Genomic DNA, 25,086 nt, shown 5'->3' with positions numbered 1-25,086 from the left:
AAGAACTTGCTTCTGCTGTGCCTGCAGATGGTTCCTTGTGTTCTGCCAAGAATGCTGAAGTGACAACAAAGAAGATGGGAGAAGAGCCAGCAGCTTGAGCGTTTAGTTTTATCCTCATAAGTAACTACAAATGCAACTCTTTAGTTACTTTTGATCCAGAGAAAATAGCTACTTTTCAAAACCGTAATTGTAACAGTAACTGACAACTTGAGAGGTAGAAGTCTTAGAGTTACAGTAATTACTTTCTAAAATACAAGCTTCCAAGCTTTGGGTTTCTTTTTTTTCTCTGTTCCTATTCCTTAGTTCCTGTGTTCCAGGTCCTTGGCAGGCTCAAAGTTAGGCCACTATTCATCACAACTTGGAAAAAAAATAAATATTATTGCTAGCTTGCAGGAAGAATTAAATGAGCTGTAGTCCCAAGAAAACGACAGTTCCAATTTCTGTCACCAGTGACTGCCATTCATCTCCCTTTAAATCCTGTTTTTGCACTGGGTAGCTGAGCTCGAGAACTATTTTGCATTTATTTCATTTCTACTTCACCTTTCTCCCCCCAAAACCGGGACACAAGATGGCTTGCAAGGTGTGAGGGAGGACACCAGCAGTGTTCTGATCTTGCCTGGCGGAGCTCTGGAAAGTCCTTGGCTCCCAGACCCCCCGGAGCAGTGGAGCCTTCTTAGTTGCAGTGCTGGCTTTGAGAATACCAGTGTGACAGACAAGAGGAGGGTCCAGGGGAATGAAAGGAGTGGACTCCACTGCCCCCTACCCACCTATATCGTCCATCATTAAAAGGACTCAAACCAGGGCCAGGACTGATCCTCCCTTCCTGTTTTACAAGACCAGGAATCTGAGGGATCCTGGAGTCATTAATCAGGGGCTCTCTCTTGAAATAACATTCCCTGCAGGAAAGGTTAGTGCAGGGGAGTCAATCCTTCCATTAAGGGTCTTGAAAATTCCATGCCTATTCCGAGCCATCCATCTCGGGAAATAACAGCTGTTTCTGGTTATCCTTCCAACCTGAAGCCTATACAGTTATTACCAGGAAACCTTGCAACTGCTGGCCCCACTGGGAGCGGTATCAGCAATGCTCACACAATGTAATTAAAAGACAAGTATAATTTTATAAAATCATAAATATTAAAACCGTATTAAGTCAGACTAAAATAGTGCAACTAAAAGCATCACAGTAAAAATGGTAATTATAATTAACAGCTCTTTTAAACCCTAGTCAGATCGCAAAGACGTGCCTAAACAGGAAGGGTTTTCCATGCCTGTTGGAAGGACATTAGAGAGGTATCTGACCTAGCTTTGTCCATCAAGGAGTTTGGGAACAACCACCAAAAAGGTCCTCTCCTGTATCCTCCCAAAGGGGCCTCTAAAGGAAGCACAGCTGACAGAAAGGCCTTTCCTGCAGATCTGAAAGCTCAATCAAGTTGGCACTGAATGCAGTTTTTCTGATTGTTTTAACTGCCTAGTGTCCCCAGCCTGCCACCACTACATGTCATTGTGGATAATCAACACAATGCCTTCCAGTTGGACCTCGGGCATTCCTCATAAGGCTCCACAGCTTTGTGAGAAATGAAGAGGATGGCTTCATGAGAGTATATTTGCCACCAGATAGGGAGCCCCATTAATATAAACCACCAGAAAATATTTTTGAGCCGGACAAAATATAAATTGTAAAGAAGGGTAATAGCTTCATCTGCAAAGGAATATTGAAACAGAGTTCCCTTATTTGCAGAAGGCCCCATTCATGTGTCCCAAAGCTGTGTGCCCTAGAATTTGCCCTAATTCTAGAATGCTGTTTTTCCATGTTTCTTGCAATTCTGTTCACAAAGGCAGAGGGCATGCCTTGCATGAAGAAGATCTATCTCCAGGATCTCTACTGACAAGGAAGCAAGGGATGGAAAGATATTTGTATGCTTCAGATGCTGGAGTTCAGAAAGATAATGCACAGCTAGGCGGACTGATGAAGTGTTATATACAGTAGCCTCTTCTTATATTGCTAAAATAGTACCTACCAAACAAGACATACATCCTAATGTAAATAAGAGAGAAAAGTTCAGATTCTACATTAAAGGCAAATGCATATTTCCTCCACAAGAAAACTGTGGTGTCTTCCCATTGCCTAATTACAAAGCAAAAGGCACGCTAATTTGTCAGATGCAGATTGAGGCAAGCTGGTGTTAACAATAAACAAATACTCCTTTCCTCTTTCCACGGCTTCTGAATGTAGAATAAGTGAGGCATAAGGTCTATAGCAGTAAAAAGAGTGAGGGAAGATATTTGTAAAAAAGGCCTGATGAATTTTGGAAAGTAATTGGCCAAATAATGTTGAATATTCATAACTCTTCCTTACACACACACACAAACACCCACCTTGAAATTTCATCTCTCTTTCATAGTAGGCTTAGGAAAATGTTCCCAATTTTTACGCAATATATCAAACAACAGAAAACTGAGTCCAATGTGTTCTTCTTGGAATTAAACGAATCTCTGTTTTCTCTTTCATTTAGAGTTACAAACAGAGGCACCGTTCTTTTTTTTTTTAAAGGCAAAACAGAGACTTACTGAAATACTGTGCCATCAAATATGCTTCTCAGAACACATACAGGCATGACCAAACCCACGCTGGCACAGAATGGAGTTCAAATTCTTCAGCTTCTACAGAGGAGCTAACCAGTGACTGAAAGCTTTGCTAAACTGAACAATGTTTAATTCTTTTAGGTCTTTGAACCAAACTAAACAAAAGCCTAAAAACTAGCAAACTATCCCATTTCCCCAAAAATAAGACCTATCCTGAAAATAAGCCCTAGTATAATTTTTCAGGACGCTCGTAATATAAGCCCTACCCCAAAAATAAGCCCTAGTTAAGGGAAAGACCGCTCTCTACCCTTGTGCAGCATTGTGCAGCAACTAGATGATGACATGACTGTAAACTAAAACATCCCCTGAAAATAAACCCTAATGTGTTTTTTGGAGCAAAAATTAATATAAGACCCTATCTTATTTTCGGGGAAACATGGTAGCATGTCAGGGAGAAAACTGATCTAGTTTTCTTGTTCTTGGCATGCTTGTTTTCTATTTGCAGGGACTAATTTCAAATGGGACCTATTTACTCAGCTGTGATTCTCCACCTGGAGTTTCAAGTGGTTCAGCCAGACACCCATTTATACTCTGCCCGACTGAGAACGTGTAGATTGGGAAATGAAAAGCAGCTTGAATTCTGTATTCCAAACAATGGGTTCTGAATGAACTATAAAGTTGTCCTTAATCTTCAAGACTGCAAAACATTGTCTCCAGAATTACAATGGAGCCTGTGTCAATTCCCCAGCAGACAACAGACAGCCTGCAGCTTGGTAGGAAGAGCTGCATAGATAAGAATCAGCTTTTTCACTCCGCTGTTTCTGCGCTCTAATAATTTTCGTTGATGCTAGAGAGGACAGAAGCAGAGGACGAAAAGCAAAACAAGATAAGAAAGCAAAGCAAAGCGTGCTGCTTATATACCGCCCCGTAGCGCTTCAAGCACTGTGGGTTTTGCCTGGCTGCCTTTGGGAGGGAAGATGTGGCAGAAACCAAACACCCACACCCGGACACACACACATGTCTGTGCAAGAAACTATACTATAACAATACTATAACAATGTCCTCTTTTCTCTCTGCTTGGAAGGGAGTAAACAAAGGAAAGCTATCTCCTCGAAGCCTTGCAGGACAAATAGCACATTCCATGAACTGGTTCTCTTGAAGTTCTCTGCAGGCAGTTCCGGGAAAAGGCCCTCCTAGATCAGCAGAGATGCTGCTGTCACTTGTGAGGACTCCCTCAACCTTTCTTTAGCCCAAGGAATCCCCACAGCATCCATCTCCTGCTCTGTCTTTCAAACAGCAACATTTGGAAAGTTACATTAAAAACACACAACTAGTTACCATTCTAGGACTGCCCAGACCGCCTCAAAGTAGTAAGCTGTTATATTGTACTGGCTAGAATCCTATTTCTTATGCCCGCTAGTGTAAATCCATCAGGATATATTTCCACGCTCATTTCTTCCAGTTAAACAATCAGTGTTTGCTCACAATGTAGTTTTATTTGTAATTTGCAACTTCCACGCTCTCCACAACCACGATAGTCAGTGAGTCAATGGGGATCTGACTCTACCAAAGTCATTTGTGGTCTTTGAATGCACTTCATCTCATCCCTAAGTGGGTCCCCTTTCATAAATGACCAAGTCAGCTTTCTGCACCACCTACTAGCCCTCCCAGATTAACCTATGATAGGAATGAGGAATTTTGAACCCAGCCCTCTGAGCTTCCCTAAATGTCCACACACTCCCTATGACATTATCATTTGCTGATTGACTAACAAGGTTTTTCCTAGAGTTGTGCAGATTTGTGTTTTTAACTACAACTCCCAAAAAGTGTCTAGTCCACCTCCCTCCAATTCTGGAAGGTTTAAAGGTTTCCTATAAGTAAAGCCAGCCTACATGGCCTTGGCCAAAGCTGCATAGCCCTGGGACATCCCCAAAAGAAGGAAAGTGTAAGCCACTTCAGAGTTCTTTCTATCTAGAAAGCCATGAAAAGCATCACCAGAAGTCAGAATTGACTTGATGGTTTCTTATTCTTATTATTACGTATTATTAAAAACACCAGGCACTGTCAATCAAAATTATAAAAACATTGACAGGTTTTATATAACAGATACAATTTTTAATCCAAAACCTAAGGTAAAGGTAAAGGTAAAGGTTCCCCTTGACAATTTTTGTCCAGTCATGTTCGACTCTAGGGGGCGGTGCTCATCCCCGTTTCCAAGCCATAGAGCCAGCGTTTGTCCGAAGACAATCTTCCGTGGTCACATGGCCAGTGCGACTTAGACACGGAACGCTGTTACCTTCCCACCGAGGTGGTCCCTATTTATCTAATTGTATTTGCATGCTTTTGAACCGCTAGGTTGGCGGGAGCTGGGACAAGCGACGGGCGCTCACTCCATCGTGTGGATTCGATCTTACGACTGCTTGGTCTTCTGACCCTGCAGCACAGGCTTCTGCGATTTAGCCCACAGCGCCACCACATCCCTTTTGATCCAAAACCTAAGTATCTGTTAAATATCAGTGTAGTACGTATGTTGTTCCTAATATTGCCATTTTTTGTAGCTCTAATGGTGTTTTTCCTGAGATCTGCAAAAGCCTCAATGACTACTAAAGTGTGTTTCTTCCAGAGGTGAGATGTTTCGATTGTCAGGTCTCTGTACTTTGTTAGTTTTTCCAATTCTTTATTTTCAGCTCTGGCATCCCCTGGAATTGCAATGTCAATGATCCAGATATTTCTGGATTACTACTACGTCTGGTGTGTTATGTTTGAGGTGTCTATCAGTTTGGATCTGGAAATCCTGCAAGATCTTCACTTCCTCATTTTCTGACACCTTCTCTGTCTGATGTTCCCGTGGGTTTTTGGAGGCTGACAAGTTATATTTTTGCCTATTGACCAGTACACTAATTTTGCCACTCTATCATGCCTAATGTTGCTATCTGTTTGTGCAATCTTTAGACATTTGCAGATGAGTTTCCCCTTTTTCTTGGCAGAGTCAACATTTGCTGTTAGCACTAATTCCTTGGATCTTAGCTTTCATCACGTTGCTTTGGAGTGTTTGTTCTTCTGCAGCAAAAATCAAGCCTTTGGTGTGTTTTTTTCTTAATGGTCCTCAATTTTAGCCATGCTCATGCTGAATTATTATCATGCTTTCCATCAATATTTTTCAGGTATTGTCCAAGTAGTGATTTGTTTTACCAACTGTTTGATTTATTTTCAAATTCTTGTTTCTTATATTGAGCCTTTGTTTCTTCTTTTTCTCCTTCTCCTTATTTAAGGTTTAGTTACTGGTAATAAGAACATTTGGCTAAAGAATATCTGGCATTTCTGTTCCTCCCCTTTTGCCTTTGGCCCTATCCAATATGGCCCTGCAGAATCTCAAAGAACTTGAGCTAAAAGAGCTCTCCATAAACTTTCCTCTTGGAGATCTATATGCATCCTGAGAACAACACACATATTGATGAGGAGGGAGGATTTGCTGCTCCACCTCAGGGAGCAAAACCTTCAAACATGTTGCCCTGCTGGAAATAACAGCTGTGAGAATGATGTGGAAATTATTATTTGGACCATGTGCATTGAAACAGGGAATGATGCTTTTTCTACTTTATTCCTACCAGCGTCTCCATCCTCCAAAGCTGTTATTTGCCTCTGAAGTTATTCTGAATATTTCTAAATAAGCAAATAAAGCATTAAAAAAAACCTGGGAGAGAGCATCATCTAATAAATATATCACAAATTTAAACCAGCATTGTGTATTTGTGACAAGATGGAAGGGCACATGCCTTTCTCTTTAAGTTGTAATAATCTACCAGCATTGTCTCCTGGGTATTTTGAAAAGAAGCATTACCCTCTCAAACAAATATTGATGTGGAGTCATTTTTTATAATGACTCTGTGTTTGTGTGTGTGTGTGTGTGTGTGTGTTTGTGTTTGTGTTTGTGTGTGTGTTTGTGTTTGTGTGTGTGTTTGAAAAGCAGGGTCACATTGTTTCAGTCATAATTCTACAAATAAATAAACTGAGTGACTAAATGTGTGTTCTGCGTAAGTGAAAAAGGATTATTTTTAAAAATCTATGAACATATAGTTAAGGGCTTTTAAAAAAAAGTAGATGATAAAACAATGACTGGAATCCTACTGAGGTCTGTGTAAGAACTGTACAATATCCTATAGCTAATTGACAAAGTGCCATTCAATGAGCAGGTCATGCTGTGCTGGTGTGTCCTTGCTGGCAGAAATTCTAGTGGCAGGATCTTCTTTGTAGTGGCAACTAGACATGGGGACAAATAAAACAATTGACAGAGGTGCTGCGTTACCAGACTACGCCAGGGGGCGTAATGGTGAAGTGAACTGCCCAGAGATGAAACCAAACAGACACTGTTGTAGTGTTGAAAGTATTATTTACATTAAAGTCCATATATACAGGGGTAAATACAGCTTCTCTTGGTCTTTATACAGTCCTGGTCATTCACAGTAGTTCTTCAGTTAGCAATGGTAAATTTACAGTTTTCAGTAACTAAATATTGTTACCAATATAAAGAGTCCTGCATCCACGAAGTCTTCTCCTCTCACCACAGAGATAGTCTTCTCCAGGATCTTCTCCTTGCAATATGGCAAGTCTTCATCCAGCGATGCAGAATATACAGCTCTCAGCAACACGATCACCAGCAACACAACAACCAACCAACCACCCAAACTACCCAACAGTTTGTCTCTGTAAGCTTGGCTAGTTTTATTCTTGGTTCAACCAATCACATTGGTTGTCACACAGCTGCCTCAATTAACTCAGCTGTGCTCCTTTGTTACATGTTGCTTCACTAAATCTGATCCTGTAACAACTTATCCACTGAATTGCAATGAACAATTCCCTAGGTTGACTTTGAGACCTGTCAATCTCCTCCAATTGTTTATAGCAATTCTGTAACATATCTATCTTACATAGTACATTGCCTTGAACATATACAGAGTTCCTTTTATATTCACATATACATTATATCATACCCAACATTTCACATGCTTTATTATGTTTAGTTGGCCCCAATACTTTTGTTAAACAATCAGCTTTGTTATTTTCTGTTCCACAGTATACCAGTTCAATTAAACCATTTTCTATACTTTGCTTTACATTTTGGTACCTGATATCTGTGTGTTTAGATCTGCTTTTTACATTTGGTGAGTTTGCCATTTGTATGGCAGCTTGATTATCTTCAAAAACCTTTATTTGTGATTTTATATTCACACCCAGATCTTGTGCCAATTGTTTATAGAATACTAGATCTGTACACAATTCAGATAATGCTGCATACTCAGATTCGGCAGAAGACAACGATATAAATTTCTGTCTAGCTGTCTTCCAGCTTATCAAACTTCCTCCCAAATGCACAGTCATGCCTGATGTTGATCGTCTGGTTGTTAAATCACTACCATAATTTGCATCGGCATAAGCAGTGATAGACAGTTCTCCCACTGGTTCTAAATTTAGCCTTTTATTTTGTGCTTCCTTTAAATACCTAAGTACTCTTTTTGCTGATTGCATGTGCCTTTCATTCGGCTTGCTCACATTCCTAGATAGCAGGTTTACAGCTATAGAGATGTCTGGCCTTGACCATCTGCTCAAATATAGTAAGCTGCCTACCAGTGATCTATATACATCAATATCACATTCCGGGCCATTCATATCTTCTTTCTCAAACTCTATGTTCATAGGAGTTGCTGCACCTTTACAATCCTCCATCTTATATTGTTTTAGGAGTTTTAATATTTTGCTCTTTTGGGCTATTTTAAATCCTTTCTCACTTCTTTCTATCTCTACTCCCAAGTAGTTACTTATTTCTCCTAAATCTCTTAACTTGTAGTGTCTCTTTAACATTTGTATTACTTCTTCAGCCTCTTTCTTATCCTTGGTAAATATGGCTAGATCATCCACAAATACTAATACTACAGCTTGTGTCTTCTCATTTATAAATAAACAAGGGTCAGCCTTTCCTTGCACAAAACCATTATCTTTTAAAGTTTTAGTTAAATGTTGGTTCCATTCATGGCCACTTTGTCTGAGACCATATAGACTTTTTTTCAATATCCAGCATTTACCTTCACTTTCTATACCTGGTGGAATTTCCATATAAATGGTGTGTTTCAGGTCAGCATATAAATAGGCTGTTTCTATATCAACATGCCTGGTCATGAGATTATGCTTGGCTGCATAGGTTAAAGCAAATCTCAATGTCTCTGGTCTTAGAGCCGGTGCAAAAACTTGATCATAGTCGTTTGAAGTTTGTGCATACCCTTTTGCCACTAACCTTGCTCTATACCTCACATTACCATCGGCATCCACCTTCCTTTTAAATACCCATCTGGAACCAATTACTTTTGATTTTTCAGGCAGTTTCACCTCCTCATAAACTTTCAGTTGTTTTAATGAATTTAACTCCTTCTCCATTGCCTCTTTCCATTTTATTTGTTCTTTCTCAGGCATATTACATATGTCATCATATGTCTCTGGTTCAGCCACATTGAGACAGTAATAGGTCTCAGGCTTGTACCTGTCTGGAGTTTTTCTCTCTCTGCTAGACCTCCTAGGTAATTCTCTGTCCTCCTCTAGAGTTTCCCTCCTTTCTGAGTTGGATGGAATTTCTTTATCTGATTGCATTTCCTCAGGTTCTACCTCTCCTTTAATTTCTTGCTCTGTTTGTGAGTCACTTTCATCTGCACTATCTTCACTACTTTCATTCCTTTCATGCAATTTAATTATTGCTTCTGGGGGTTTACATATTTTGTCCCAGTTACTGTGCTCATTAAAAGAAGCACTGCTACTTATTACAAGTTTGTTGGTATTTGGCAACCCAAACCTAAATGCTCTCCTATTTTGCTGATATCCAAGGAAATACATCAACCTGGCTTTCTTCTCTCCCTTTCTCCTTATTTCTTTTGGGATGTGAACCCATGCAGGAGATCCAAATACGTGTAAAAATTTTAAATTTGGTTTTCTCCCAGTCCAAACTGTGTAGGGTATATTGTTTATTCCACTGTGCCAAAGAATATTAATATAAAAATTCGCACAAAGTGTAGCTTCACCCCAATATTTCTCTGATAGATTACTCCCCCTAATCATTGCCTCAGCCATGTTCTGCAGAGTTTGGCCCCTTCTTTCAATAAAGGCATTCTGAGTAGGTGTATAGGGAGCGGCTCTCCTGTGAGTAATGCCATTTTTCTTTAATATTGCTTGAAATTTGGCATTTGTAAACTCTGTTCCATTGTCAGTTTGTACCACCTTAACCTTTCTTCCTGTTTTACGCTCTACAAATTTGAGCCATTTTTCAAACTCTACATGTACTGCACTTTTATCTTTCATAAGATAACAGTATCCAAACCTGGACTTTTGGTCTTGGATAGAGAGAATGTATCTAGCTCCTCCTAATGATGCACTTTTGGGTCCAATTACATCAATTGACACCAAATCTAATATATTTTTCACTTGTACATCACTATGTTTCATTATAGGAGCTTTCTTACTCTTGGCTAATTGGCATGCTTGACAATTCACATATTCATTACATTGTTTTAGATTAACTCCTACTGAGTTTTCAATTGTTTTTCTAAGTGTTTTGTAGTTTGCATGTCCAAGTCTTTGATGCCATAAATGAATACAATCTTTGTGTATACATTTGTTCTCATAGACATTGTTAGCCTTAGTACAGTTTAGTCTATATAAATTATTTCTAGCATAGCAATTCAATTTTTCATTGTTCTTGCTAGTTATTATACATTTACTCTCATAGAAAGTGCTAACAAACCCATTCTTTGCTAATGAACTCACAGAAAGTAAATTATGCTTCAAATTTGGAACATGTAAAACATCTATTGGTCTAGCAATATAAGGCAATTTCACTTTACCTTTTCCCAGTACCTTAGCACTAACACCATTTGCTAAGCATACTTGTTGGTTGGATACAGGTTGGTAGTTAAATATTAGCTGTTTGCTCTTACACATGCTGGCAGTTGCTCCTGAGTCGACAATCCACTCTTCACCCTGTTCAGAGTTATAAATTTCCTCAGTCAGGCTTAGTATTTCTCTCTTGCGTCTGGTTTGTTTTTCTTTTCCTTTCTTAAATTTACAGTCTTTCATCAGATGTTTTCTTGAGCCACAGGAAAAACAGCGTTTTCCAGAATGAATGCTTGCAGCTGTGTCCCCCTCCTCCTCACTTTCTTTCAGCTTATCACGTTGATTAGTGAGTTTGGAGTCTCGGAGCTGTTTGTTATCTTTTCTCTTTTGTTCCTCTTCCAACAGTTTGCTCGTTATATTAATTACTGTTAGCTCTGCTTGAGGAAGAATTTCTAAATTGGTCACCAGCTGATCATATGACTCATCTAATGAAGACAGAATAATAAATGCTTCTTGTACTTCTGTAAATGTGATGTTCTTTTCCCGTAAGTCCATCAACATTGACTTCATTGCCTCTAAATGTTGAAGCATACACCCACCAGCTTTCAGTCTAGTTCGAAAAAGTTTCCTGGCAATTTGAATCTGGCTTCCAACGTTATCTCTTACGAAGAGTCTCCTTAAATCCTCCCATGCCTGCTTTGCTGAGTTTTGGCCTCTCAGGTGGATAAGAAGACGGTCTTCTAGAGTTAACCCAATAATAGCCAGAGCTTTAAAGTTTAGTGCTCTTTTTTCTTCATCTAGAACTGCTGGGGGATTTTCTACAATGTCCCATAATGCTTCCTTTTGTAGTAGCAACTGTACCTTCTGCTGCCAAGTTGCATAATTCTCCCCATTCAACTTTTTTATGCACAGTCCAGCCATAGTCATTTCGTTGGCCATCTTTACCACAGACTGTAGACCACACTACTTTGGCTCTCTCTGTTCAGCAGTTTCTTCAATAACTTCTTAAATTTTATACCTGTATGCAGTCTGGTGCGCTGTCTGGGCCCATAACCAATTGACAGAGGTGCTGCGTTACCAGACTACGCCAGGGGGCGTAATGGTGAAGTGAACTGCCCAGAGATGAAACCAAACAGACACTGTTGTAGTGTTGAAAGTATTATTTACATTAAAGTCCATATATACAGGGGTAAATACAGCTTCTCTTGGTCTTTATACAGTCCTGGTCATTCACAGTAGTTCTTCAGTTAGCAATGGTAAATTTACAGTTTTCAGTAACTAAATATTGTTACCAATATAAAGAGTCCTGCATCCACGAAGTCTTCTCCTCTCACCACAGAGATAGTCTTCTCCAGGATCTTCTCCTTGCAATATGGCAAGTCTTCATCCAGCGATGCAGAATATACAGCTCTCAGCAACACGATCACCAGCAACACAACAACCAACCAACCACCCAAACTACCCAACAGTTTGTCTCTGTAAGCTTGGCTAGTTTTATTCTTGGTTCAACCAATCACATTGGTTGTCACACAGCTGCCTCAATTAACTCAGCTGTGCTCCTTTGTTACATGTTGCTTCACTAAATCTGATCCTGTAACAACTTATCCACTGAATTGCAATGAACAATTCCCTAGGTTGACTTTGAGACCTGTCAACAATGAACCGTGATATTCGCTAAAAATCACTGATTCATTAAATATTCGTCCCTTCATATGTCTGAGTTCCAGAGACCCCAACAAATACAAAGGGGTGAAGATTGCCCCTCTTTTATTCATCTCCCATACGAAGAGCCGGAAGGCTCTCTGCCTATGGATCCTCACAGCCAGGCACTCCCGACAGCCTGTCCCCCACCCCTTCCCCTCCCTCCCTTAGTTGCTGCCATCATCCGGCGGCACCGCTGTCCATTGCTGCCCAATGCAGTGGCCTCCACAGCCTGCCGTAAGGGAATCTGGGCTGCCCTTTGCAAAGATGGCGGATGTGGCTTCTTTTAGGGCAGGGAAGCTGCAGCCACCATCTTTGCAAAGGGCGGCCCAGATTCCCTCAAGGCAGGCCATAGCGGTGAAGGCCATCGCAGTGAGAGGTCGTGGATGATGTCTGTGGAGGCTGCTGTGGCGCAGGTTGCCACAGATGGCAGTGGTGGTGCCACAGATTGCAGCAGCCAAGGCAGGGAGGTGGCAGGGGTAGTGGAAAGGGGGCAGGGGGCAGGGAAGTAGGCTATGGGGGTGGGAGGTTCATCTTTTTTAAAAAAAATTACCCAACAAACCGATTTGTGGTTCATCGGTTCATGGGGAGGAGATTCGTGGTTCGTCACCTTTGATGGATTCACCATCTCTAGCAGTAACAACCTCATAAAATAAGCTTGAAAGAGATTAATGTCTACATTAATTTACACATACATGCATATATACTGTACGTGCATGTGTATATGTCTCTGTGTAGGTATGCAAATTTGGAAAGAGGGGCTATTGTTCAATTGAGATGCCGTATGTTTCACCACTGAGGGGAAGATACAGGTCTACACATGCTCTTGTTCAGCCTGCAAGCAAATAAATCCACTCTCAGTCTATTATCCGGGTACTAAGTTATGATGGGTAACTTCAAGGCCACTTCTCTTCTTTCTTAATGTCCTTTCCTTTAAACGGAGCTTGAACTAGAAATAGAAGACATCTTGAAACAGAATGCTGTCCTCTGAAAGCCATTCAAGTAAAGGGCCGCCCGCTGTAAAGTAGCATACAAGGTGACCCTAAACTTCACAGTGTACACAATAAGAACATCTATTTCTTCAGAATGGGCTAAAATTCTTTGGGTTATTTTGTTTTGCTGCCAGTTTTCTTTCAGTGAAACTCCCTGCTAATTCTTGCAATGTTTATTTTTGCTTATCTCATGCTGGTATGAATTTTGTGGAGCTGCTGCTTTTTCGTACCTTGTCTGAGTATTATTTTCACTCTTTCCTCATTTGGTATAGTTGCAGGTTTGAGTTTATTTAAAAGGACAAAGACATAAACAAAGACATAAAGAAGCCGGCCAGCAAGCCTTCTTCAACTGGCCTTAGGACAGAAGTTCGGCACACTCCGCTCCACCAAAAGGATTTGCAACATACCTCATACTGAGTTATCAGACCATTGGGTTCCACTGGTTCCTCCCACTTTAGAAAAATCATGTCCTCCAGTGGGGTAAAAGTGAGGGACTCTGAAGCGATGCCTCCAGGAACTTGGATCAGGAAGAATGGGAGGAAAAATAGGAGAAATATCAGAAGACAGTCTTGTTATTTGGCTTTCTTGCCTGGCTCTACACAGTTATATAAACATGCACGTTTCATTTATGTCATGTATATAGTCATAACTGTGCAAGTGGAAAAATACCACAAACACAACTGGATCCCAAACTCACAGTGTGTGAAACTGCAGCCACCATCCAACCGCCTTGATCATCCTAATACTTAGCATCTAAATTAGCCATTTTCTAAAGACTACATTAACAGGAAGGATCAGAACTCAAATGATACCTCTCATTCCTAATTGTTCTGGTTCTATGCTCTTAGAACATGGAAATTGTGGTCTGGAAATCCTGATGCACTCTCTGCAAGATCTAGACCTTGTATTTTTACGGTTCCAGATCATGCAGGGATAGTCTCAAGGTGGGCCTCACCATTAAGCAGAGTGATGTAGCTGTTGCAGTCAGCAGATGCTGGAAGGCAGGAGTCAGTGACATGATACTGGAGGCCAAAACTGGGAGCACCCTTGCGTCACCTCATTATATCTGTTCTCATCAGGTGCAGCGGAAACCATTCACCAGCAATGAAGTCAGATTCAGCTGTTAGTCTGGTTGTGCTTTGCACATGGAATGCAAAGGGGAACATCTATCCTGTCCTTTGCTGCAGCCAGTAAAATGGTTGGGCTGGCCCTGGAGAGTGTATATGTGTACGGAAAATGCTGGAAATGGGAACAATGAGCAAGTGTTCCCCATTAGATCCTGCTCCACATTCTCATCGCTAGATATATGGTGTTTCTTCAACCATATGCAATTTCTTTCAAACACACACACATACACACACATACTCTCTCTCTCTGTCTCTGTCTCTGTCTCTCTGTCTCTGTCTCTGTCTCTGTCTCTCTCTCTCTCTCTCTCTCTCTCTCTCACACACACACACACACACACACACACACACACACACACACACACACACACACACACACACACACACACACACACACACACACGGGGAGAGAGAGAGAGAGAGAGAGATACTCCAGTTAGACCTCAGGATGCCTTCCTGAAATACAGAACGATAACCAAAACAGTGGTAAATGGGGATTTACAAATGAAAATTTGAGCCATTTCCAAGTCTTTTGTACTAGATGAGGAGGAGGAGGAGGAGAAAGATGGAAAGAGGAAGGTGAAACACGAAACAGAGAATGTGCATGGCGCATGATGAAAAAAAGAGGCAAAAAAGGAAAGGAAAGTCAGTGGGGGAAAAGGCACTCCTACAGCCTCCTCATACACACAGTCTGTCTCAATCAAAGAACAATGGGTTAATTCTTACATTAAAATATAATAGTTGGTCTTTAAGGTGCCACATGTTTTCGTCTTTTTTGTTTTGTCTCTTTGGATTTTGCCTGATGTGCAGACTAACACGGCTACCTCCTCCAAAACTACAACTCTTAAAAGGTTGGTGAAAAGCAAATTACAAACAAAGACCATGTGAAATGTGACGGTGTCAAGCGAGGTATTACTGTACACTATTACTCATTCATTTAATATCTCCTCCACTCATTAAGTGCTTGAGATGATGTGGAGATAAACTGAGGAGAAGAATAAATGCAAATTAAAACTAATCTTTTAACAAATGACACTGAATTAAGAAGAGATGCCATTACAATAAAACCAGAGAATGCTAATAAAACTACAGTGTAACATTTCGTCATCAGAAGCTTCATGGAACAATGTCAGAATTATTAACTAGTTGAAAAAGAAAAGGTAAATATGCCTGTAACCAGGAATGGGGAGCACCGTGTCCATGAAGGAAGTGGGCATTTACTTGTCCCACCCCAAATTCTAGATTTATTTTTTAATTCTATTTTATAGAAACAGACACACTTTGTTGTGTTGGCATAAATCGTGCACATGAATTGGGTTGATACTACTACACAGCTGTGCACCCTTCTTCCATCTATTAAACATTCCTCCAAATGACGTTAGTGAGTGGTGGTTTCTATGACTGGGCCACTGGAATGCAAATTGCAAATTTACGTTGGCAGTTAGAATAAATATGGAATAAGGTTGCAATCTGAAGAATGTGTAGTTGAAAGCTAATTCCATAAAAACCCATAGGGTTTGGTTCAATGATGTGCTAAAAACTAGGGGCATTAATGTGAAACTGGCAATCTCTCTGGGAAATCTAACATATGGAACAGAGTTCTTCAGCCTTCCACTCTCCCTCTTCCGTGGACATCATATTTTGATTCCGGATGCCGCCACTGCACAATATGAACATAAGGAGCTCTGTGATCGGATGAGGGCACAGAGCTGAGAAGTTAGATCTTTTGACCTTGCAACTACAGCCACAGTGCATTTGATGGATGTTTAAAAACGGTCCATAGGAAACCTTAACAAGGAGAGCGTTCACAGGTGAACATACTTTTATTTTCATATCTGGGATGAAAAGAACATGAGATTTTTAAAAAACAACAACAACAACAACAACACCACAAATTGAGAAGAAGCAAAACTGCCAGATTAGTTCATCCAGGTCCAGAGCTTTGACTGCTCACCTCTGGACAGTAACTGTATTACTGAGTCGTAACTGAGTTAGAACCGGTGTTTCTTCCTCCTGACAAGCACCTCATCTCTGGCCACACAGGTACAATCTCCAGGAGAGTCTGTTTCAGTTTGCTTTTACACAACTATGGAACAAACTAAGGATTTTTAAAACTCTCATAAGGGAAAAAGCAACACTGATAAATGTTCGTATCTCTATTATATCTTGCAAAACTGCCTCCCTCTCAACCAATTTTGTTTTGTTTTGTGTAGGAAACATTGTTACAAAGATTTAAACAGGTTGTTTGTGAATGCTGTTCCTGACCAAAACAAACAAAAAAATGCTGGTATTTTTGCTCACTTGTAGAAATGAGAACACTTGCATTAACCGCCTATTTCTTTCTCAGCAGTATCTCATTTTTTTTTCCACTTTTAACAAGCAAAAATGCAACAGCTCTTTTTGTTGAAGACAAGATGTTAAATATTTTTCACATCCCTGATGTGAAGACAGCAGGACTAAAGTATGCAGAAACACATACAAATGTAAAACGCATCCCCTCCACACACGTGTGCAAACAGTACTTCGCTTTTTTGTAAAGATTGTACAATGCATTCGCCAGAACCGTCTGCACCATGCCAGCGTTACTGCAATGAATTAAACTAGTTAACAGGATCCCACTGGTCTCTCTTTGTCATATGCCAGTTGTCCAAGTTAGAGTAAAATGAAGGATATCATGAACTAGTACCATGCACATGGGTGTAACTCACTGATAGGATCCTGGCCACTGTTTCTCATAACTGGATCAACTCTCAGTACCCGACAGGGAAGTTTTGAAGAACACATGATAGCAATGCTTCCTCTGTGTCACCTACCCACTACAGTGGTGCCTCGCTTAATGACGATAATCGTTTCCAGGAAAATCGCTGTTATGCGAAAACATCGCAATTGCGATCGCAAAAATATTGTCGTAATGTGGTTTCATCGTAATGTGGGGCAATCGTAAAGCGAGGCACGACTGTACTCCTGTCTGAATCAGAGTTTTCAAAATTACTTTTAATATAATGTTACATATATATTTCCATGGCACCCTGAAGAAGTTAATTATCATTACAGTTAAAAAAATTTAAAAAACTTTATTTCCCAGTTTCTCAAACATAACTAAAATAAATACTTAATGATGTAGTGATGTTTTCCAAATCCTGTGGCAAAGTTCCACCAGCAAAAGTCACTTTGAAGTCTCACATGAACCTATGGAAAGAAAGCTTCTGACCTCCCCTCCTCCACAGTTATGCATTTATTTATTTCCTACAGAGCTCAAGGTAACGGGCAGGTTTTCCTCCTGCCCTCACACCGTTATTCTCACAGCTCAGCTACTTCACAGGGTACTTGTCACAGGCTTGACAGCAACTACGGAGCTCCATGGCTCAGCATTTTGAACCCGAACCTGTTCGGCCCCTAGTCTAACCTTCAAATCACACTAGTTTGGTAAACACATCCCAAAGGGAACTGGAACTTTCATGTCGACTTTGAAAGAACAAACTGAGAACAGAAAATTTAACAGCCAAGGGAAAAATCATACCATAAATTGAATGTATTTGCATAATCCAGAGCACTCTGGGCTGATTACAGCAGACAGGGCCCTCAATCCTCCACAAATTAGCACTCAGGCAAATACATGCCTGGTGAATCTACAGGCAATTGTCGCTCATGTATATTTTATAGAGACAGCTTAATTGCATTTTTTCCCCCAAATCCACAGCAGTCAACCCACTAACTAAAGGCAAAATAGGAGAGTCTGAGATGGAAAGGGGCCGAGACTGGATACCTGAGCAACAATTTTTGTTTTGCTTTTCTTTGCTTTGTTTTTAAAGCATACAACAACTGCTTGGGTCACACTTCACAATTAATCTACTACACAAACTGTGTAATAAGTTTCTTTGCTAGCAGCGAGCAAAAAGTAGACCATCTGTGACTGATCTGCAGTCAATCAATAACTATTTCTGACTCCCTAATAATGCTTTATAATAGTAAGCAGAATGATGCATCTGATGAAATGAAAGTTGCTGCTATAATAGATCTGCAGAGATTGGAAAATTTGCTCCCAGAATCTTCCCTCAGCACAGCCAAGAACTCTGCAAATTTGTTTATCTTTTAAAGTACAACAGACTGCTTTGTTCTTTTTGTTGCAATCGACATAGTCATCTCATTGTTGTTGTTCTTGTTATATGTGGCCAGGTCAGCTCCTGATTTATGGCCACCTGCTTGAATAAGAGATCTCCGACATGTCCTGTTCTCAAACGCCCTACTTAGCTCTTGTAAACTCAAGATTGTGACTTTGTTTAGGGAGTTAATCCATCCCATATTTAGTCTTCCTCTTTAGCTGCTGCCCTCAACCTTCCTTAGTATTCAGTTCTTTCCAGAGAAACTTTCTCTTGATGTCCTCAAAGTATGATAAGTTCCATTTCATCATACTGCTTCCAGAGACAGTTTAGACTTGATTTCATCTAGGACCCACTTATTTGTCTTTCTGGCACTCCACAAAGCTTTCCTCCAACACCATATTTGAGATAAATCTTTCTTTTTTCCTAGTCAGATTTCTATACTGTCCAGCTTGTTGAAAATCAACTGTGAGAACTGCTTTGTGTTTGGGTGAGAAGTGGTTAACTGATGAAAAATGAGTCAGCTTCTGGATTTCCCCTTGTGTGGTGTCACATTTTGAATAGTGGAGAGCACAAGAGGAATCCGGTACAGCGGGGTCTCTACTTAAGAACTTAATCCGTATTGGAAGGTGGTTCTCAAGTTGAAAAGTTCTTATGTTGAATCTGCATTTCCCATAGGAATGCATTGAAAACCATTTAATCCGTATCTGCTCTTTTCCGTCCATAGAAACTACAGTGGAACCTCTACTTAAGAACTTAATGCGTTTTGGAATGGCGTTCTTAAGTTGAAACATTCTTAAGTTGAAGCAAAATTTCCCATAGGAATGGACTGAAAACCAATTAATCCGTTCTGGCTGGTTTTTTGTTATGTAGAGGTGCGTTCGTACATTGAAGCATTACTTCCCATAGGAACTAATGCAAAGCCGGTTAATACGTACTCTACCACTAGGGGGAGAATTTTTTTTTTAACCTAAGATGACCTAAGGTTAAAAAAAGAGCAGGTTTTTTTTCCTGTTCTTCTCTTGGATTTCTGTTCTCAAGTAGAAGCAAAATTTAGCAAATGGAGCTGTTCTTAAGTTGGATTGTTCTTAAGTAGGGACGTTCTTAAGTAGAGACCCCACTGTAGATTATCTTGACTGCTGCCATTGGTGTTTTCAATACCAGCTTTAGCAAAGGGCAACCTTCAGGCTGCTTTTTGCTAAAGCTTGGCATCCTTTTTCCTCCTGGCAATGCAGGAATGATCTTGTGAAGCAGCATTGAGCCATTTCCTGGCTTTTTGAATGATGACTATAGAAGCACAATATCCCACATTCATAAACCAGAGGTTTTTTATGAATTGGATTAAAGAACTCTACAGCAAAATTCAGAAAAGTGCTCATTTTGGATTATAATGGAATTTTGATTCATGTACTGGTTTAGTAATGCAAGATTAGGTAAGTCTGCATAAAAAGTAAATCAAATTAATTTCTCCTGGGTCTCTAAGCAGAATAGTTGAAAGGTTATTACTGCTACCAGGTTCGCAGTGAAGCAGCTGAAACTCCAGCTAAACTGTCCCAAAAATCACCCAGATGGGATGGGATTCTTATATGTGCAGCTAGGAAAGATCCACAAATGTACCAGGCATTGTTTGCAGACAAGTCGAGTAAAACTTCCTTGGCTCAGCCAATTATCCCCCCCAGGTATACTCCCCACCCAAGCCTCAGACTACTATGAAACACATGTCACCAGAGATCATTAATTCATGTATGCATTACCTGAAAATAAAGTAAAGAATTAATGAAGGGATGGTGGGAAATGGTGATCCTGAATGTGAATCATGATGTATTTTGCAAAATTATTGTTTCAAACTTTGATGTCCTGTATTCTGAGACAGTGACCTATCCAGGTTTTTATCTATATAAAACATTTTCAGAAATGTAGTAGCCTGATAAACTTTAAATGAGAGAGCAGCTTTACAGCAACCGTACTCACAGTGCATTGCTTTTTCTTGTCCCTCCCCCATCCTTTTTTTTAAAAAGTGACTTGGGGAAGGGGAGGCTTTTTGGAGAGAGGTGAGTGCTGGCCCTGCTTGTCTGCTCAAGCTCATCTTTCCTTGAGAGGCTACATCACTGAAACACACCACCTACAGACAGGCCCCTGCTTTTACAAGAATGTCTGCAGGGAAAAACACTTGATCGAATTCTTCCAGCATGAAAAAAGTAAAAGCCCCCTAGAGGCAGACAAAGTGCTGCTTTCAGAGCAAAGGGCTGGAAAGAGTTGAATCAACATTTGCATCATGCAGATAATAAAAACCAATTTCAAATTCACCTCTTTTATAAGTGGAGCAAATCTATAATCATCTCCTAAAGTGCCATATACCTAATTAGTTGGTTCTATCTGTATTCTAGGCCCATTTGAGCCCAGAATTCCCTCATTACCTTTCCCACAGTTAGGTGACCCCAAAGCAGTTCCATATCCTGCAGCCTCTAGTCTACACCCTTGCCTACTCCTCCACATCTGTGACATTCTAAGGGTCTAAGCCCCGGTTCAAGTTTTTGTCCTCATTCTCAAGGAATGTGTGGCAACTCTGCTCATCATACCTAAAGCCAGAATGGGCTATATATCCTATTAGGAGGGCTAGGCAGAGGTGTCAACCTACATAAATCAGTTTGTTAACCCTTATTTTGAAACCAGCAGAGATGTTATGTACCACCAGCTGGAATCAGGATTACAACAAATATACCAAATTCTGCCAGGAAGAATGAATGCCTGTCATTTACCCAAGTCTGCAGCTTTCACAACCAGCTGCTCCAACTCCTCTGACAGTGTCTTGTGTAAATATCTAATCTCCAGGCAATTTGGCTGGATTAGTGGAGGACTGTCATTCCCACTAATGATCAACAACCTGCAATAATAACAATGAAAAACAACAACAAAAATTGGAGGCAGAACCAGGATCAATAGTCACTGATTTAGAACAGAGCCTCTCCCTCTTATTCTCCAGCCTCAAAGATGTCATTAAGGAGGAAGAGGCCAGGCAATTGCTTTGCAAATATCACTGTTCACAAACAGTATCATCTGCCACCAGCGTTATGGCACCCTCTAATTTTAGGAAGATTCAAGCAATTACACACTCTTTAGAAAAAGGAGGAGAAGGAGAAGAAAGGGGGGGAAAACAAAGCTATTATCCTCTGCATACAAAGAGAGGCTAACAAAAAACAACAACAGCAGGATGGTGGATGTCCAAAAGCATCATTCACAATCATTAGCACACCTTTCTGAAATGGGCTCAGTGAAGGCTTGAGGGGTTATATGAATAATATTATTTGCATTGAAGCTATTATTCACTTTATTGTCATCATTAGAGCTTTGCCAGACTCAAGGCAAGACTGCAAAGGCAGGAGGTCTGTAATCTGTCTGCCAAAACTAAGCTTAACATTCCCTGGCAATAAATTACTCTTCTTAATTAAAGACGGAGGGGAGGGTGGAATAGGATTTTGTTTTTGTTTTGTTTTTTCCATCCAGGCTTAAAGATACACCTCTTTAATTCAAGGCACTTGAATGAGGTTTGACTGGAAGAATATGTTGCCCAAGGACTCCGGCCTTTCCTATTTACCAGAGATGGTTGTAGTCCTCTAGCACTTCTCTCCATCACCCTTCATTCATACTGAGCAAAAGAGGGAGCATTTCCTGTAGAAGCACAAACATCTTCAGGATACCTTTCTGAAGATGGGCAAATTGGCAGTGGTTGCTTCTGTATCCATTCTAGTTCCAAATCAAGATGTCCCTATTGTTTTAACATTTTAAGACTGATTCAGGCTCAACATGGGTTGCTTTTTTTATTTGTTGCTAGTTTTTTTAATGTCTCTATTTACATTTTATAGTTACACTGTTCATTTTACATGCTGTCAAGTCAGTTGTGACTCCTGGTGACCCTTTTCAGGGTTTTCAAGGTGGAGAATGCTCACTTCTGGGAGCACAATGGGACTAGGCTGCTACTCATGGGGAATCAAACTACCACAACCTCTGGCTCTGCATCTAAACCACTGAGTATATACTACACCCTGGTAATTCCTCCAGTGATAAAGGAACAGTTTAGAATTTTTTAAAAAAATTAAACCCTTCTTGATAAATCAGGTTTTTTTATCTTGACTCAAGTAGAACCACAGAAAGCAAAATGACTACTGTTAGTTTCACTTATCCAGAACTATTCATTTCAATAGTTCTACTTTAGTTGGAACTAAAAGTTGATTTAGACCCAATTTGCCCCAGTTATTGTCTTTGGACATGTTTTGTCAAGTTTTGTTTATGTCTGTACATGAGTTGGTAGGGTTTAAAGACTTTAGTGGCTCCTTTGTGTTTTCTCTGCATTGCCACCTCAGGTGCTTTGCAAATACTTGCAATAAAATGGAAGATTTGCATACTGCTGAGCACAGATGAAGGCGTTGCAGCTGTTTTCAAGTGCAAATGCCCCCAACAGAATCCTGTTGGCTTAAGATATACAGGAAGAACTGAGAAAGGGGCTTCTCTGAGCATGGATGGTTGAGGACTTCACTTTAATACTAGAATTGAGTCCTTTCAACAAAAAATGTTTCTTTTTTTCTTTCTATTCCAGCAGCATAGGTAAAGGTACAGTAAAGGTAAAGGTTCCCCTTGACAATTTTTGTTCAGTCGTGTTCGACTCTAGGGGGCGGTGCTCATCCCCGTTTCCAAGCCATAGAGCCAGCGTTTGTCCGAAGACAATCTTCCGTGGTCATATGGCCAGTGCGACTTAGACACGGAACGCTGTTACCTTCCCACCGAGGTGGTCCCTATTAATCTACTCGCATTTGCATGCTTTCGAACCGCTAGGTTGGCGGGAGCTGGGACAAGCGACGGGCACTCACTCCGTCGCGTGGATTCAATCTTATGACTGCTTGGTCTTCTGACCCTGCAGCACAGAGGCTTCTGCGGTTTAGCCCACAGTGCCACCACGTCCCTATTCCAGCAGCATACATTAGGTAAAACTTCAACTTTTGTGGTTCCTCTTGTAAAATCATGCAGCAGCGGCTGGCAAATTGCAGCCCTCCAAAAGTTGTTGAACTGGAAATCACAGCATTTCTCGCCATTGGCTTATATTGATGGGAACTGCAACCCAATAACGTCTGAAGGATCCCATCTTGTCACAGAAAGACTTGCCCAGAGATCGATCAATGGGTGCCAATCTACCTTTCTGTCCATCCATTCCTCCTCCCTAGAATATAGCAGAGGGGATTTTCCAGTTTACAATAAATCCCTGCCCTGTTCCATGGTTCTCAAAGTTTTGTTAAGATGAAAGGGATCTCTGGAATCTGGTGGTGGGGATGGGAATCTTTTATTCCCCCCCCCCCCAATGGCCATGGTAGAGCTGTGGCCAATGACATCACCAGAGTTCTGCAGTATAACTTAAACCAAGAGGGTTCTGTAGATTCCCTCAGAACTCTTCACTGAAACATTAGCAAACTGTCAGAGAAGGCTGCATGAAAATTCCTAAATTTTTCACTAGAATCATGACTGTCAATTTGTTCCCTGGCACAAACTGTCTATTCTGAATTTCATAATGATGTTCTGAAGATCTACAGGTAAGATGTGCAGTGCTTACATGAATTCTATTATTTGGTGAGGAATGAAAGCCCACTTTGATTTCACCACACACACAGAAATGCAGACAAAGCATTTCCACCTGATTTACAAGCTAATTTAATCAGAGGTGAGGTGTCCTACACAAAGCACTTATTAAATTATGGAAACCTTTGGGGCAGATATATGCATTTGCGCTCGAAAACAGATGCAACACCTTCATCTGTGCTCAGCAGTATGCAAATCTTCCATTTTATTACAAGTGTTTGCAAGGCACCTGAGGTGTCAAAACAGAGAAAACACAAAGGAACTAATTTGCAGGATGTTTCACCTTGTTTGCATGATAGCATGATGCATTTCAAGCATTTTGCCACTTTGGAAACTTTAAAGTGATATCTATAATGAGCTTTAAAAAATCATCTATGGCACCCAGCAAGTGAGCCCCACCAGAAGCCCAGGAAAGCAACTCACTACGTTTTCCAATAGATTTGACAACTATGACTAACTTTTCAAAGTTATTAAAGAAAAACCTTTTCAGATATCCAGGTATTGCATAAAACTAACATGCAGACAAGGGAGCAGTTTCTCATGCTTTTCATTTATTAAAAAAACTAAAGTTCTTTACAGCCCTATTATATGATTTTCAAGTTTTTTTTATATTCTGAAAAACAAAACAAAAATTTGATCCATCTGCAAATACTGCTAGCATTAAAAAATGACTGTGTTTCCCCCTCTATCCAAATTGGTGTTAAAGATGAGAAACTAACCCCAATTCAGCATTACTATGAATATATAAGATTTTAAAGGCATACTTTTCAAAAGTTAAGAATTCAAAATCTTCTCTGTTTATGTTTCCCTTTTTTATAACAATGTCTAATCCTTCTCAAAGTGATATGAAAATATTTGTGAATTTTGGCAACTTCATATAAAAAATGAAACAGAAGACCTCCTCTTCCACCCTTGTGCATAGAACAGGGAATAGAATCGTAAAGCCACCAGAAGAGGCCTGATTAGGTCCAACCAAAAGCCTATCTAGTCCGACATTCTGTTCACATTGTGGACACTCACCCGGTTGGGAAGTCCACCAGGATGACTTGAGTGCAACGGCCTCCAATACTGCAGTCAATACAGCCATCC

The 25,086-nt window shown here is 40.4% G+C and overlaps 1 protein-coding gene across 8 annotated transcripts in view; it reads right to left on the bottom strand.

Moving 5' to 3' along the window:
• PTPRU (protein tyrosine phosphatase receptor type U) overlaps positions 1-25,086 on the bottom strand; it is a 464,942-nt gene that overhangs the window by 164,496 nt on the left and 275,360 nt on the right. For all 8 annotated transcript variants that reach the window (XM_072979748.2, XM_072979749.2, XM_072979750.2 and 5 more), the window contains exon 9: positions 13,556-13,665. In XM_072979748.2, the coding sequence (XP_072835849.2) occupies positions 13,556-13,665 (110 nt within the window). The remainder of the gene's footprint in view (positions 1-13,555; positions 13,666-25,086) is intronic.

Source organism: Pogona vitticeps, chromosome 9 (genome assembly GCF_051106095.1).
Source record: "Pogona vitticeps strain Pit_001003342236 chromosome 9, PviZW2.1, whole genome shotgun sequence".
NCBI classification, from domain to species: domain Eukaryota; kingdom Metazoa; phylum Chordata; class Lepidosauria; order Squamata; family Agamidae; genus Pogona; species Pogona vitticeps.
The sequence above is the reverse complement of the archived record's forward strand: the minus strand, read 5'-3'. Positions and strand labels throughout refer to the sequence as shown.